The sequence below is a fragment of the Electrona antarctica genome, assembly GCF_951216825.1.
Source record: "Electrona antarctica genome assembly, chromosome: 8".
Taxonomy (NCBI): Eukaryota; Metazoa; Chordata; class Actinopteri; order Myctophiformes; family Myctophidae; genus Electrona; species Electrona antarctica.
This window is the reverse complement of record NC_136789.1, coordinates 17,585,108-17,601,042: the sequence shown is the minus strand read 5'-3', so window position 1 is coordinate 17,601,042 and position 15,935 is coordinate 17,585,108. Positions and strand designations below refer to the sequence as shown.

The window sequence follows — 15,935 nt, the reverse complement described above, 5'->3', positions numbered from 1 at the left end:
ATTAATTGAAAGGTACTGTACATATTTTTGAATATGTGTGTGTGTGTGTGTGTGTGTGTGTGTGTGTGTGTGTGTGTGTGTGTGTGTGTGTGTGTGTGTGTGTGTGTGTGTGTGTGTGTGATATTTTTGGATTAAAAACTGTGTTTTACATGCCTTAAAATAATGATAGATTGTTTCTCTCCGTTCTAACTTCTAAGAGACCTTGAACCATGAAAGAGCTCTTATTCCTGTTCCTGTTTTGAATGAATTGAAAATGGAGGACCTTGATGTAAACTTCTAAGAGACCTTGAACCATGAAAGAGCTCTTATTCCTGTTCCTGTTTTGAATGAATTGAAAATGGAGGACCCTGATGTAAACAAGTCTTAGTGCTTTTTCTGGTTTTATCCTCCTAGCAGTTTTTGTATTGACTTAATTGTACCTTCCTTGAACTGTACCCATTCTGTTATCTAACATTTTCAATCAATCAATTCCAAAAGGAGCATGACTCTAAAATGTTCTTTTTGACACTTTTTGATCCACATTCAAGGATGAGGCCTGGACTTGTAACGACAACGTGTTATTCCACATGGCTTTCTATCTATTGTTATACCACACACGTTCACTTTTATAACAGTAGGCCTTATTATTGTATATAAATAAGATTCCGGGTCCTAAATTAGCCATTGATTGTGTTCAGGCTCACCAGCTAATGTCCCTGAAAGGCCTGAAGCCAAACTCACTTCCCAACCCCTGCATCAGTACAGTAGTGGAAAGTAACATTTACTTAAGTACTGTATACTTAAGTAACATTTTGAGGTATTTGTACTTTACTTGACTATTTCCAATATCCAATATTTTTACTTCTACTCCATTACATCTCAAATCCAAATATTGTACTTTTACGCCACTACATTTATTTGACAGCTTTAGTTACTAGCTATTTTGTACATTTGGATTATTATTACAAAACATACAGTAACCACTTCAGCCCTATAGGGGAGAACGGGGTAAGATTAATCACTTTTTGCTTAAGTTGTCCTGGAAGCAAGGCAAAATGAGATGGCAGTAAAATCTAATGATCTACCCATATTTCAGGATGTCTTCTATCAATTGAAATGATGAGTAAGCATCTATGACAAAGGGCCATGAAAATATGACCTTTTTAGAAAAAGTGTTCATGTGGCTGTGAGTACTTTTTCCACCACTGAGTATGCATGTGTAGTGTATAGTATACCACACGGGCTGGCGGGGTTCTATAAGGACACTGGCCCAGCCCAAGACAGGCAGAAATCCAAGCACAGAAACGGAACAGAAATCCTTTGTTGCTGCCCTATATGCGGGCAGCATAAGGGTAGCAGTCCTCCTATAGCCTGGGGGAAGAAGCAGATCCTCAGCCTGCTTGTGCCAGCTGATGTGAGGATCCCGTAACCTCCTCCCTGATGGCAACAGAGTGAACAGGTTGTTATGGGGGTGGGTGTGGTCTTTAGCAGGGGTCATCGCCATGTTGGCATGTGGTGGACATTTTTGTCAACATCTTTTTTTTGCCACAGACATACAAAATGAGTGGGCAATAATATTACCAGAAACACATAACTAGATAGACCAGATAGACAGGTCTGTAACTCTGAGTGTTCAAATGGAACCAAACGGACCCTTACGGGTCCATTAATTTGGTTCCATTTGAACACTCTCAGAGTTACAGGGGGTCTTTGCAAATAAAACATTTGAGAACCACTAGTACTAGTGGACTCCTATTGTGCCATAGTGTCATAATACTTGCTCAGTAAGTGGGTCTTATGATCAAGAACATTATAATGGTGTGTAAAACAGAAAATCTAAAACTTGCTACGGACAAGACCAAGTCTTTGCCACGGACACATTTGGTGACCCCTGGTCTTTAGGGAATCAAGATTTCCTGAGGCAGGGCTGGGTGTACAGCTCCTGCCTCCTGTGTACAGTATATATATACCGTATAAACGTACACCGTTACGGCCCCAGCCTAGGGGCTGCACACACACCATGAAAGTTTGGAGCTCCTCTCTCTTTTTGTATTATTATTAATTTTTTCAGGGTAGGTTAGTTGTTATGAAATAATAACTCAAATAACTAAACAATATAACCCTAACTTATACCTACCCAAAGTAATGTAACCAAAATACAATTGTTAACCCAACTCCTAATCGGAGAACGGAGGCCTGCACAACATGAAAGTTTGGAGCTCCTCTCTCCTTAACTCCCAAAGAATTACCAGCAACCAGAAAGTCAGCCGACTCAGCCATACAATGTTTTACATGTTATACAACAATAGAGAGTATGCGCATGCTTAAAGTGAATGGCACATCGAGTGGTAAATCGAGTGGCAAAGCAACAGGCAAAGTGAGTTTAACATCGTTTAATGTTGTTTAATGCAATCAAATATGACTTTTCTGTGTGGATGGGCTGTCAAGGCCAGAAAGTAGTTTTTTGCCACTCAGTAGGCGTTCCTGCATAACTTCCTGGTTTGATGATGTCACGCGCATACCCTCTATATAACCCTAACTTAGTTAGCCAAAGTAATAAGAAAAATCTTATTGTTAACTCCTAATCAAGAAAACATGAGCAAAAAGGAATCCCAAAAGAATGGTGCCCACCCCTACCAAACCCTGGCTGTGGACCTCTTCACATAATACAATGACTAAACATACGTGTGTTTGCTGGCAATCTGGCTGGGAGAGGGAGTGAGGAGAACGCTGGAGCTGGTCACCACCAGAGCCATAGAGTAAGACAGAGTTACGCAAACTCCGTTCACTTCATGGGGCCAGTCCAATGGCGGCTCTTCTACATAGACTTCTATTGAATGGGGACAACCGGAAGTATTGAATGGGGACAACCGGAAGTTTACGGAATGCATTGGAGTCTATGGGCTCGCGTGAGTACATGAACCACGTGACCGGGCTGTTTTCTGCCCCCTCAATATCGCAACTCTTCTATTAGATGGCTCTGGTCACCACCAGCCTCTTATACAGCGTTTCCAGACCTGAGCAGACAGGCGCGGCCAAAGGAAGCTGTCTGCCGGCGTCTCTTTCGGTTTTTAGACAGCTGGTGGATGGAAAAGAAGCTCCACCCACGCGGCTGAATGCCGCGACGGCCAGATTCCCGGAAACGCTTGCCCCGGCGGCAGTCAGCCGTGTGGGTGGAGCTTAATTTCCATCCACCAGCTGTCTAAAAACCCGGAAAAGACATCGGCAGACAGAAGAAAACGGCCACGCCTGTCTGGTAGGTCTGGCAACAGCTATACCCTTCCTGGTAGGCTGCAAGCCTGCAACCAATCGTCTGATGATTGGTAATGGTTGCAGGCTTGCAGCCTACCAAGGACAGTCTAAGAAGGATGAGACGCGAAGACCGTACGGGCGACACCATGTTGCTTTGGAAGGAAAGAAACATGCGCAGTTGAGACCAAGGAAGCTGAACGCGGAAGTGTTGGCTGCATATAGCCCATTGCGCATGTTTCTTTCCTTCCAAAGCAACATGGCGTCGCCCGTACGGTCTTCGCGTCTCATCCTTCTTAGACTGTCCTTGCAGCCTACCAGGAAGGATATAAGAGTACCGGGCGTCACCTAATTCTCAATCAACTCATTCACTCAGCTCACACACACCTTCCACACCTCACACTCTACAGGAGAACCTCACACAAGAACAAAGGGTTATACAGTAACAGTACTATACCTATACACATTAAAACATATGAAGACCGGGCTAAATCAGGATGACTCCTACTTACTTAAGATTTTACTTGTAGCAAGCAAAAAAGCTATTACAAGAAATTGGTTACAAAAGAATTGTCCTACTGCTGACCTATTTATCAACATTGTGAAACAACTACATCTCCTAGAACAGATTACCTATTCTTTAAGACTGCAAGGGTGAAAGAAGATGGGAGAAATGGATAGAGTATTTAGCGGATATGGAGTGAATATGGGCTGTGTCTTTCCGGTTGTCAATGAATCCAAAAGTCTGTAATATGTATTGTTGTTGCTTGTTGCTGTACATTCCATGACCTCGTTTGTTTGTTTGTTTTTTAATTATTATTCTGTTTCTTCTGTTGATGTTTTTGTTTTATTGTATGCCTTGTTTGTCTTTTGTGTCTCTTGCATATTCAAAAATTCAAAAAATAAAGAGAAGACCGAATGGTCGTAGCATACACACGGGTGTGCACACACACACACACACACACACACGCACACACACATATGCATGCATATTTCAGACATGTCACCAATATGCACACAATGACCATGTAGCTGGTATGAATGAAAACAAATCATTTTTTCCCCATATCTATCCCACAACAAGCATTGCAATGAGGAACTCTCCAGGACTGGCAGTATTGGTTCTCCTTCTTCTGCAGACCGGAGGATCTCTGGGGTTTCAGAATCGTGAGAACCTACCAGGTGACTCCCTGACCCTGAATCACCCTACCATCACGGAGATGGCTATCTTAAATGCCACTCTACAGGTGTGCCGAAACCTTGCCCTAGAGGCAGGTAGACACTTCACGTCACCAGTAAGGATCCATTGACATTGTGTGTGTGAGTGTGTGTGTCAAATGTTTTACTAAGTAAAAGTAACAATACTGCAATATAGAAATACTCTTCAGTGAAGTAAAAAATGTGCTTGAGTAAAACTACTAAAGTACTGGCATCAAAATGTACTTAAAGTACCAAAAGTAGAAACTATAGTCATTATGCAGAATGTCCCATTTCACAAGTTTTCGTGTGTGTGTGTATATATATATATATATATATATATATATATATATTTGTTTTGTTTTTTTCAAATGGCAGAAATGTATATAGGGCTGAAGTGGTAATCTAACAACTAGAGTAAAAGTACTATATTTGTCTCTGAGATGTGGTGGAGTAGAAGTAAAAATACAGATAATTGGAAATACTCCAGTAAAGTAAAAAAAAAAAAGTGTTACCACTGTCCATTTGACTTCTTCTGGTAGTGTTTATACCGGTATTTGGATGTTTTTTTTTCCATTGCAGCGACAACAGCCTTTGACAGCTGAAGCTGTCATTGTGGCCTGTTCCTCACAGAGGTCCTCGAAGACCTTCCGCCAAGCCATTAAATTGATCAAGTGGCGAAATGTACGAGTGGACCTCCGCCATTGCTTCAACGAGAGCTACCATTTTAACGCGGAGAGATTCACTGAGGGAAGGAGAATCATCACACATGGTTTGTCCGCGGTCAAAGCCAACAACAAGCAAGGGAACTTTGAAGCGGCCAGGCAGATGCTGGGGGAAATCTTACACCCCTTACAGGTATGTCTCATATCGTTGTCGTTATCGTTGTTCTGTTTGACAATTTATTTTTCCCAATTAATCTTGGTGTAAATTGTTTTCCTCTAATGTGAAGGACTTCTACAGTCACTCCAACTGGGTGGAACTGGGCAACAAACTCCCAAACTCCAACCTAATCAGATCTGACACCAGCATTGGCAACATTGCAGGTACCAATATCTGTTTGGTTTAATATACAAATGTGTTTAGCAAAAATCGAAATTCGGGCCAATTCTGCTCTGGTATCCAGGGAGAGTGCGTGCACAGTTTTCGCTTCGAAAAAAAAAAGTGTCAGGAAATTAGGATGAGATACTTGACCGTGTAAGTTTATGAAATGCTTTATAATGGTGTGTTATTAAGGTTAAAGCAGTATTAATATTTATGAGTGTTTACAGTGTCATAATGTTAGTGTGTTGCGCAATTGTGGTGATAATTTGCCGTTTGTGCAAAAATAATTTGTGGAACTACTTTTCTACAGATGTTAACAGGGCAACCTGCCGGAACTGTGATGGAGATGACTGTAGGAACAATATTTTGGAAGACATCACGCAGGAGAAAGTACTGACTTCAGGATACTTTGGCATTGTGCCGTTCTTCTCAACCAAACCAAAAGGTAAGAGAGCACCGATCGAAGTCTGACATCACTCAACACCTCCCAGGGCTAGTGGCAGTGATCAGGACCTCAGTACTCTATATTCAATGGTGGAAAAAGTACTTACATTCATATCTGGGTATTTGGCTCGATGAAAGATTTACATTTAAATATCATATTACTGACCTTACAGCCAAACTAAGACAGAAAATTGGTTTTCTTTACAGAAAGGAAGCTAACTTCCCAATGATCTGTGATATGTGATCTCGGCAGCATTGCAAATGAGGGTGAACCTCAATGCTCTTTTCGAGAATAAATATTATTGGTGTCCAAATGTACTGAAAGTAGAAAGTACTCATTATGCAGAATGTTCCATTCCAAGTTGTCAAATGTATAAATTAAAAATCTTTTAAAAATGGCCGATTTACAAGCTCACAATGCGCTTGTAGATTAAAAAAAAGCTGGTAGATCTGCTATTTTCAAATGGTCGAATTTAAAGGCATTTTAAACCATTTGATCACTTATATGTTCTCAAATCTAACGGTGAACAGGGAAATGCAGCCACGGAGGCCCTGTCGACCCGTCAAGCGGCATTGAGCCAAAAGGCGGGATCAACAAGGACACACGGACCTCCAGCCACGGTCATCTCCATTCTGAAGCAGCACATCTGGCAATAGCTGCTACCAGAGAGCTGCTGGAGGACATTGATGCAGCAGCCGGACACACAGACTTCCTACAGTAAAGCATCTAACAATGCACATAATGCTAAAGTTGTTCACACAAAAACATGACTTAAATTACACACTCCATGAAGTCTTTTTTGAGTGGTACAGCCACTCCATTGCGTAGCTATGTATATGTGTCCCTGTCGGTCTGTCCGTCCGTCCGAGCAGTGACACACACACACACACACACACACACACACACACACACACACACACACACACACACACACACACACACACACACACACACACACACACACACACACACACACACACACACACACACACACACACACACACACACACACACACACACACACACACACACACACACACACAGAGGCCAGGAAGGAGGGCTTGTACAGTACAGAACCACTAACTTCAGACTGGTCTGACTGGCGGAGCCTCCAGTACTGAGTCTCCTACTGAACGATGACACTGTCCCGGTCACACACTTATTGGCTCAGGAATGTGACATAAACACAAATCTCATGAAATCAAGGCTGGGGTGTGTAATTGAAAATATCTTTTGGGTGAACTACACTATACCGCCCTCTTTTTCCGTCTCCACCAAAAATAGCCGATCTACAAGCTCAAATGCAGCGCGTAGCATCAAAAGTTTAAACGACTTGAGTAAAAATGCTACTTAGTTGTCTCCACCACCAACACCACCAAATCTCTTTGACCTGCTTTGAGCTTGTAGATCTGCTATTTATAGCAAATGTTCCCCCCAGAATAGGCATGCATGGGGTTCAAGTGAAAAAGGTGTTTTCCATTTATCTTTCTCTCGCCTCTTCTGTCAGGTTGATGGGGATCTCCAAGGGATCTAATAAAGCTCTCTGTTTTGTGATTGACGCCACGCCAAGCATGAGGGATGACATTGAGGCGGTGAAGGCAGTGACCTCTCTCTTTGACAGTAAAGTTGGAACACCAGACGAGCCCTCATCGTACATCCTAGTTCCCTTTAGAGATCCAGGTAGGATAGTTCAAAAATAAGAGAAATTTAAAAAAAGAGAATAAAAAAGAAACTTTACAGCAATGCTTAGTTTGTATCCATTTTCTCCTAAATGACTTGAGTCAATGGTGAACAGTTCTTTGAGTTCCAAAAAGGGTAAACAGTGAATTGTTTAGATGGATCACCATTAACTTACGTACCATGAGATGGTCTATCTGAAGAGAAATTAATCTGACAGTTTACTTTGAATTCCAGGGAGTGTTCTGTGCTATATACTGTATTACATTCTAATCCATCAACAGTATTCTTATTGACCTCATGATATACCTCATAATCCATGCCTCAAAAGTTTAAAAGACGTGAATAAAAATTCTACTTTTTGTCCCCCACTCTGAACGTTAGACTTTGGTCCACTGATGAGGACAACAGATCTAAACATCTTCAAAGCTCACATTAATGAGCTGATACTACAAGGAGGGAACAATGATTTACCTGAGATGAGTCTTTCAGGGCTTCAGGTAGAGTGGTGTGGACTGCTTCCCTGTTTGTTCTGCAGCTTTTATTCATACGAACCAGGGGTGGAAAGTAACTAAGTACATGTACTCATGTAGGCCTACAAACATTGTGCTTTTACTCCACTACAACTAGTTGAAAACTTTAGTTACAAAGTTACTTTGTAGATTGTGATTCAACACTACTTCCTTTTCTCTGTTGTGTTCATCTGTGTATAGCTGGCTTTAACCGGGGCCCCTCCAAACTCTGAGATCTTCCTCTTCACTGATGCCTCGGCTAAGGACAGCCACCTGAAGAGCACGGTGACCGCATTGATCGAGCGCACCAAGACAGTGGTGTGTGGCTGCCATAGAGAACAGTATATCGTTGCTCCCATCTTCATATTTTAACTTTTCGTAAATGAATGCCCTGCTGATCATACTACAGCGTCACACAAAAGTATCCGATATACAAGCTCCGGCGTGTTTTTAGCTTGTTGATCTGCTACTTTTGCTGTTTTTTTTTATTTGAACCCTGAAAAGAAACTGTTGGACATATGTTTCCACCCAGAGACAATATAGTATTGTCATATTTTTTTGAGGGGCACTAGACCCTCCTATACAAATGTGTCACATTGACATTTGCCATTGACATGAAAGGAGAATTTACGTCATATGTGGATGGGAAAATCGACTTTTCTAAAGCAACTGTTTTAAACGTTGAATATAAAGACTATATCATGGTTAAAAGATAACATAAGTTGACAAATTAATTCATGAGGAAGTATATAAATTGGATGATGTACGATAAGAGCGCCCCTCACTTCACACAGGTGTGATTTTTGGTTTGTATTTTTTTCTCGATTTGTGCCTTTTTTTTTCTTAACGTCCCCAACAGAAGCCAAAGCTCCAATATGGTTCATTAAGTATTGTCTTTACGTCCCCCGGTGACTGTAATCCTGGGCGCTACTCTCTGCCAACCTGGGAGAGCCCCGAACTGAGCTCATACATCCTTCAATTCATGAGGAGTGAGCAGGCCGCTTCTTATCACCTGACAGCGGGGAGTTTCTGCGGTAGGACTAATCAATCAATCAAACTTTATTAAAGACACAAGGTCCATATTGACATAAAAAAAACAGAGACAAACAAAAGGCAGACATTGTCTACATAAAATCACAAATGCATAGTTGCATACTATACAGGCTTACACACCAATGGTTCCACAGTTTAGAAACAAACCTGACTGAACTCAATAAACGGTTAGTCAGAATAACAATAATGCTGTTGACAGAATCCGACAACCTACACATACATTTGTACATGAGGTTCCTCAGCACAGCTGAGCAGGTGGGTACGCCGATGCTGACAAACATTTCGCTTGCACTGCTGCACCGTGGTTATCGTTATTCCAATCCAAACAGTTCCTTCCTCTCCACCAGGCAAACCAAGCTCTAGCTTGTTAAAATTATTTTAAACTTCTCCATCAAATAGTTGACTTGAGGAAGTTGATCCTCTGCCTGGCCAGTATTTAAATCCAACTTCTGGTTCTGTCAAAATCCAAATCTAAATACATGTTTTCTACTATATAAAACCTGGAAAGCATCTGTGTCATTGCAGAGTTTCGGTACTGCCAGTGTGTATACATATAGCAGTGTGTATACATATAGCAGTGTGTATACATATAGCAGTGTGTATACATATAGCAGTGTGTATACATATTTCTTTCTCAAAACTCTTAGGATCATCTCTCTTCTATTCTTTCTTCCTATTCCCCTCTACCCCCCCCCCCCCCCCCCCTCTCCCCCGACACGGTCGAGGCAGATGGCCGCCCACCCTAGAGTCGGGTTCTGCCTGACGTTTCTTTCTTCCTAAAGGGGAGTTTTTCGTTACCATTGTCGTAATATTGCTTGCTCTGGGTGGATCTTTGTTGGTTGTAAAGTGTCTTGAGACAACTTGTTGTGATTTGACACTTTAATAAAATTGAATTGAATTGAATTGAATCTGCATGTAGTCAGTAAGTAAGCACCAGCGTCCATGACATCATGGACACTGCTAAAATATCTAAAACCACATATCACAAAAAAACAGGAGGAAAGTGTTCTAAATCTTCTAAATGTCATTAACATATTGTTTTGCAAAAAGGGTGAAGTGTCCCTTTTAATTAAGAGAGCTACCACATTAAATTGATTTAATCTACATGAATAATTGCATGCAGGTGAACTTCATGCTAACCGGCGTGTTTGGGCGCCGTCGTCGGAGACGGTCTGACAGCGGCGTACAGATGGCCCACATGAGCCGGACAGACGCCCAGGTCTACAGAGACCTGGCTCAGGCGTCTGGGGGACACGCTATTGAAGTCACCAAGAGCGAGCTGCTAGAGGCCACCAGAATCATTACAGAGTCCTCTGCTTCCTCTCTGGTACTGTAATCTTCAACATCATTATGAATTCAACATAAAATAAAATATATCGCCAACAGTGTTTAACAAACTATTCTAAAGTCATCAGCATAATTACCACTGATAAATCAACACTTATTGTTCTTAATGAATATGGTTGCTGTAAATTAAAGCTACACTATTTGAGCTATTTAAGCATTTTTAGTACTGTATATTTGTATTTGTCATTCAATGTCATTATGTTCTGATGAATTGAATATGAATGGCCCCAATGGAAACAAGCTGTATGTCAGGCTTTTGGGGGTTTCAAATCCACTTAACAGACCTTGTATTTAACTGTACTTTAACTGGGCTTTTTCTGCAACCTGTTAAAGTATTCTATCAATCAAGCAGAAATATAGCTTTTCAAAATCCCGTATGGGATTAAAAACTATCAGCACATCACCCCGAATTAACTTTACCACAATGGGCTTCAGTCATCTGGTACGGCCAGTGTTGCAAGTATCAAAAAAGTTACCTCTCACTGCCACCAATGTGGCTTTAGTACTAGGAACAGATTAATAATTTTTGTTTCTGTAGGTGACCATTCTGCAAGCTGCCAGAACCCCAGGAAGGCCCGCTAATTTCACCTTCTCAGTAGACGAATCATTGACAAACCTAATCATCTACATCACAGGACGCTCCTTGAGTTTCAGTCTTATAAACCCAGAAGGTAAAACGGAGCTGCCAACTCTCACGCAATGAGCGTGGGATGCACGCAAATGACCCTCTTCACACGCACGCAAAACTGTGTCAACTCATGCACCACTGAGACATCCACTTCTGCCGGTATTTGAGCGACAAAGATAATTAAATTATTGTATCTGAACCCATTGACTGTAGTGAAAAGCAGCAATGATGGGTGCATGTGCACGTCTCTTCACTCTTCACGCTGCGCACATTTACGCATGTCATTCCATTGATCAATTTAGGCCACCAGACGTCACTGACAGGAGGATCAACAACATAGACCTTAAGATTAATTCATGTGTATACTACACATCGAAAATGTTAGCTGCCGGGTGTACCCTGGACAGAATGCACTGCAGGGGCAGCTAACCCTTCAGTTTGAGGAACAACAATAACACCTGTGAAGGAAGTTACATAACACAACTACTTTACGTCAATATGGCTGCGGTGAAAAAGGTCACTTGCTTGCTGTCAGCCTGTCACTGTGCTCTGTTGGTTTCCAATGCGTGTGTTTTGTTCACAGGAGTGTCTCAGAGCAGTGCTGATAGCACAGGACCGCTGGGTTCCATCCTGGCTGTAGGAAACTTCAGAACCATGCAGCTAAACAAACATGTGGGATCATGGGAAATACGAATGGTGTCCACACAGCCCTACACTCTGAAGGTCATAGGTGACGTGCATTTTACCTATTTGGTCATCTTGAGAACCTAATAAATCAGCAGCAGGGCATACTTTTGTTAGTGAGTTAGCTGTTATGCTCTGTAGCTTTCCCTTTTAAACAGCTAATTATAATTAAATAATAATAATGGCTAATACAAAATGTAGTATATTATTGCACTGACTGATATTTCTTGAATAAATGTATACATTTACATCAATACGAATAAATATCAATCAGTGAAATTCTACTATGCAAGACACATTGCATGGTTCGGAGGCAGATCTTCAAGGGCCTCAAGGGTTTTTCTACGTAGGGCCAGATCTACCAAAACAATAAAATGAGTCTCTATGCTCTCAGTATTCTAAAAAGTGTGAAAAGACACACTGGCTATATGTCTAATTGTCCTATGCACCTATCGCAAGCATATAACTTTCTTTCATGTATAACGTTTTTATTTTCAGGTCAAAGTGACATTGACTTCCTGTTTGACTTTGTGGAATTGGCCCAGAGCCCCTTTACAGGATATGATGTTCTAGAGACCCGTCCTAGAGCTGGTATGCATTGTTTATATGTTTATTAGAAGTTTTCAAATTTGTGTCACTTTAAAAAAATCTAAGGATGGGTCAGTCGGTCGGATAGACGGACGCCCGTCACAAAGACGCGTTCTGAGCTTGTAGATCTACTATTTTGAGGGGCCCTCCTATAAACTAAACATGAAATGCCATTGACATAAATTGGAGAATTTACATCATATGTGCCTGAGCAAATCGGCTGTCGGTATATCGGTGCAAACCCTTGGCCAATAAGGGGTGGTCCCTTATTGGTGACGTAACTACGATGATAAGAGCGCCCCTCACTTCACACAGGTGTGATTTTGGTTTAGAGACTTAGTGTACGATATAGGCTTAAAAAGGAAAACGAACCAGAGTTAAAACTGTATTTGGTGCGTTCTAAGTATAGAGTGTTTAAACTGAAGTGACATTGATAAATTCCAAATATTATCTAAGTATTCTGAGGCACCCCTGGACTTGTGTCAAGGCATCCTATAGTGTTCTGAGGCACCCCTGGACTTGTGTCAAGGCATCCTATAGTGTTCTGAGGCACCCCTGGACTTGTGTCAAGGCATCCTATAGTATTCTGAGGCACCCCTGGACTTGTGTCAAGGCATCCTATAGTGTTCCGCGGCACCCACTTTGAGAACCCCTGCTCTACACCACATCTCCTCAACAAAAATAGCTTGTAGATCGACAAATATGGATGCTAAAGTTCAAGTGCTTAAGGATGTTGTTGTCAGGCAGTTCAAATCCCTCTGGTCCAGTTGGGCCAGGGTGTAGCTAAAGGAAGCTTTTTAAGACTCTTTTTCTTTCCCTCAGAAATTGACTGGATGATGCAGCATAAGATATCCATATTTCTTTCATTTGCCATTAAAGGTGTTAAAGGTTCATTGTTGGTGATGGTCACGGGGAGTGACTCGGCAGCGGTCACGGGGGTGTCTCTGGTGGAAACATCGGGGGCAGCAGAGGTTAGCGGCACCGTGAGGTTACTGGAGGATGGAGACTACCTAGTCCAGGTGGACAGGGTCCCATCGACGGAGTTTGTGGTGCGCGTGAAAGGGAGGCTGGGCGGCAGCAGAGAGACCAGAGCATCAGCTGTTGACTTCCAGAGACAGTCTGCTACCAACTTAAAGGCTTCCAGCCTGACTGTCACGGTGAGCACCTGCCATGACTCCATAAATAAACCAAACAAGTGGTTCTCAAACCATTTCATGTCATCATTTAAAAAAGTGAAATATTTGTACTCAATGAGTGACAGACATGATACTGACCATGATACTATCAGTATCGTTGTCAGTATCATGGTCAGTAACACTAGTGTAAACTCTATTATGCATTCAAAGAGATGCTTCTTCCAGCTTATCTATTTGGTTATTGGTAAAGAATAAGCTACACTGTTAACACTCAGCCAAAAAAGATGTACAGCGTCACCACATGCACACAAGCAGACCGCCTGTATTGATGCTTCACCACTTAACATTAAATTGTGCCACAGCGTTATTATAGTCTATATCCAGTTTGAAAGGTGCTTATCACAACTCCCAGTAATTGTTGTATCATTCTTCAATACATTTAGGCTGATTCAGATGGCATCTTAGAGCCAGGAACTCCGTTCCCGGTGCCTTTCACTGTGGCGATTAACGGCACAGGGGGAAACGTCACCATCCGAGCCACCAATGACCGTGGGTTTGACTTCACTTCACCAACCAGCATCCTCCTTACAGATGGAGGCAATGCCAATGGTATAGTGACCCTCATGGCCCATCTTAATACACCATCTGGATGTGACGTCACCTTAACCATCGAGGCTGAGGCGCCCGGGAGCACGGATACCAACTACGCTGTGCTGCGTTTTTCCATCGTTAACGCGGTAAGTCTCCCAAAGAGTGACATTACAGTTGTATGAACCATCTCCCTTTAACCACTTTCAACCTGGCGTCATTATAGGCGAAATAAATAAATACAAATCTTACATTTTCTGCAGATCTACAAGCTCACAACGCATCACAAAACGACATGTAAACTTGTAGATGTGCTATTAACACTGTTGCTTTGGTGGCTTAAGTGACCGATGGCTTCATGTTTCCTTCTCATCCCGTATAGGTGACAGATTTCACTCGGCCAGTGTGTCAGCTGGCCGCCCTGGACCCCCAATGTTCTGAGTCCAACTGCAGTTTGTCTACGTGGCGACTCTCTGCCAGCGTCAGCGACGGCCCCCAGGGCACGGGTGTGGAACGCGTCGGCCTCAAGCAGGGCAACGGAGCACTGAACACCAGCATGGCAGTGAGCAGTACGCAAAACCAGAACATAACCCTGGTGTCCTACAGCGCCTCCTGCTGTTCACCCGATGTAGAGCTGCAGGTAGTGGACGGAGTGGGCAACGTGGGCACCTGTTTCTACACTGCCAGGGAAACTGCCACTACCCAAACCACCGGCTCATTAACGCACCCCGTCACTCCAGCTGCTATAGCTAAGACCACTCAGCCCTGCTATGTTTTGTTTTTTAAAAGATATTTTTATGGGGCTTTTTCTGCCTTTATTGATAGGATGAAAGTAGTCTGGAGAGAGAGATGGGGGGAAGACATGCGGCAAAGGCCGTCGGGATCGGGAGGCAAACCCGCGGCACGCCGTCAGGCTGGCTCGGCAGCCTATGTGCCCAGACGGTTGAGCTAACCGTCCGGGAGACCTCCTATCTTTGCCTGAATGTGGCTATCACACTGATACTGGCCCCCCTACTAGCCCCTAGTACAGTGGTTCCCTAACTGGGCCGGGTGTTGCTCTACAAAATCCCCAGATTATCTTAATGTGCAACATCGTTTTCTCACTCAACAGTAAATGAACCAATACAGAATAAGTGAATACAGCCAAAGTATCTGCACATTTCTTAAGTGACAATTTAAAGACCTTTCGAATGCTTAAAATGGCCAAATTGTCAAATATTACGCACATATCTATCAATTACACATTTAATGGAAGGGAAAATTCTGGGTTTTGTTCCAAAGTTCACCGTTAATATTAACTTTTTTATTTTAAGTAAATTATGTGAAATCCATCGTACTGTAGTAATGCTTCTAAATGTCTGTGGTTGATTATTAAATAAATATATTTTAAATATTATTTATGTCATGCTTTCACTGCATTCTGTGTGGGGGTGGGGGGGCGATTACATAATAATGTTCTCCAAGCCTTCGATAACATCCTAGGGAGTGCATTGCTTGCTGATTATCCCTTTCACACTTATGGGCATGTCATAATAGGCGAACATTCAGAAGAAATAGTCAAAAAGTATGAAATAGATCTACAAGCTTGCATCACGTTGCCAGGCACTGTAAGCTTATACATGCAGCTATTTTCCGCAAAGACATTGGTGTAGCGGGAGAAAATCCTGGGGGACCTCATGGACATTTTTGTCAAAATTATATTTTTGCCAGAAACACAAAGAGATAGCCCTGAATGACCATAACAGGTCTGTAACTCAGAGTGAACTAGTAAAAGTGCCCTTCTGGGCACAGGTCTCCACCAGGAGGAT

The 15,935-nt window shown here is 42.4% G+C and overlaps 1 protein-coding gene across 1 annotated transcript; it reads left to right on the top strand.

Moving 5' to 3' along the window:
• Positions 1–4,401: 4,401 nt before the first annotated feature.
• On the top strand, positions 4,402–15,460 carry LOC306928466 (von Willebrand factor A domain-containing protein 7-like). Its single transcript, XM_079508602.1, has 15 exons — positions 4,402–4,523; positions 5,008–5,283; positions 5,378–5,471; positions 5,780–5,914; positions 6,445–6,631; positions 7,422–7,594; positions 7,976–8,091; positions 8,305–8,421; positions 10,280–10,483; positions 11,042–11,174; positions 11,715–11,861; positions 12,314–12,406; positions 13,283–13,560; positions 13,983–14,276; positions 14,510–15,460. Exons 1-15 carry the CDS (start codon positions 4,449–4,451, stop codon positions 15,077–15,079), a joined length of 2,892 nt encoding a protein of 963 aa, XP_079364728.1. The 5' UTR covers positions 4,402–4,448; the 3' UTR covers positions 15,080–15,460.
• Positions 15,461–15,935: the final 475 nt, after the last annotated feature.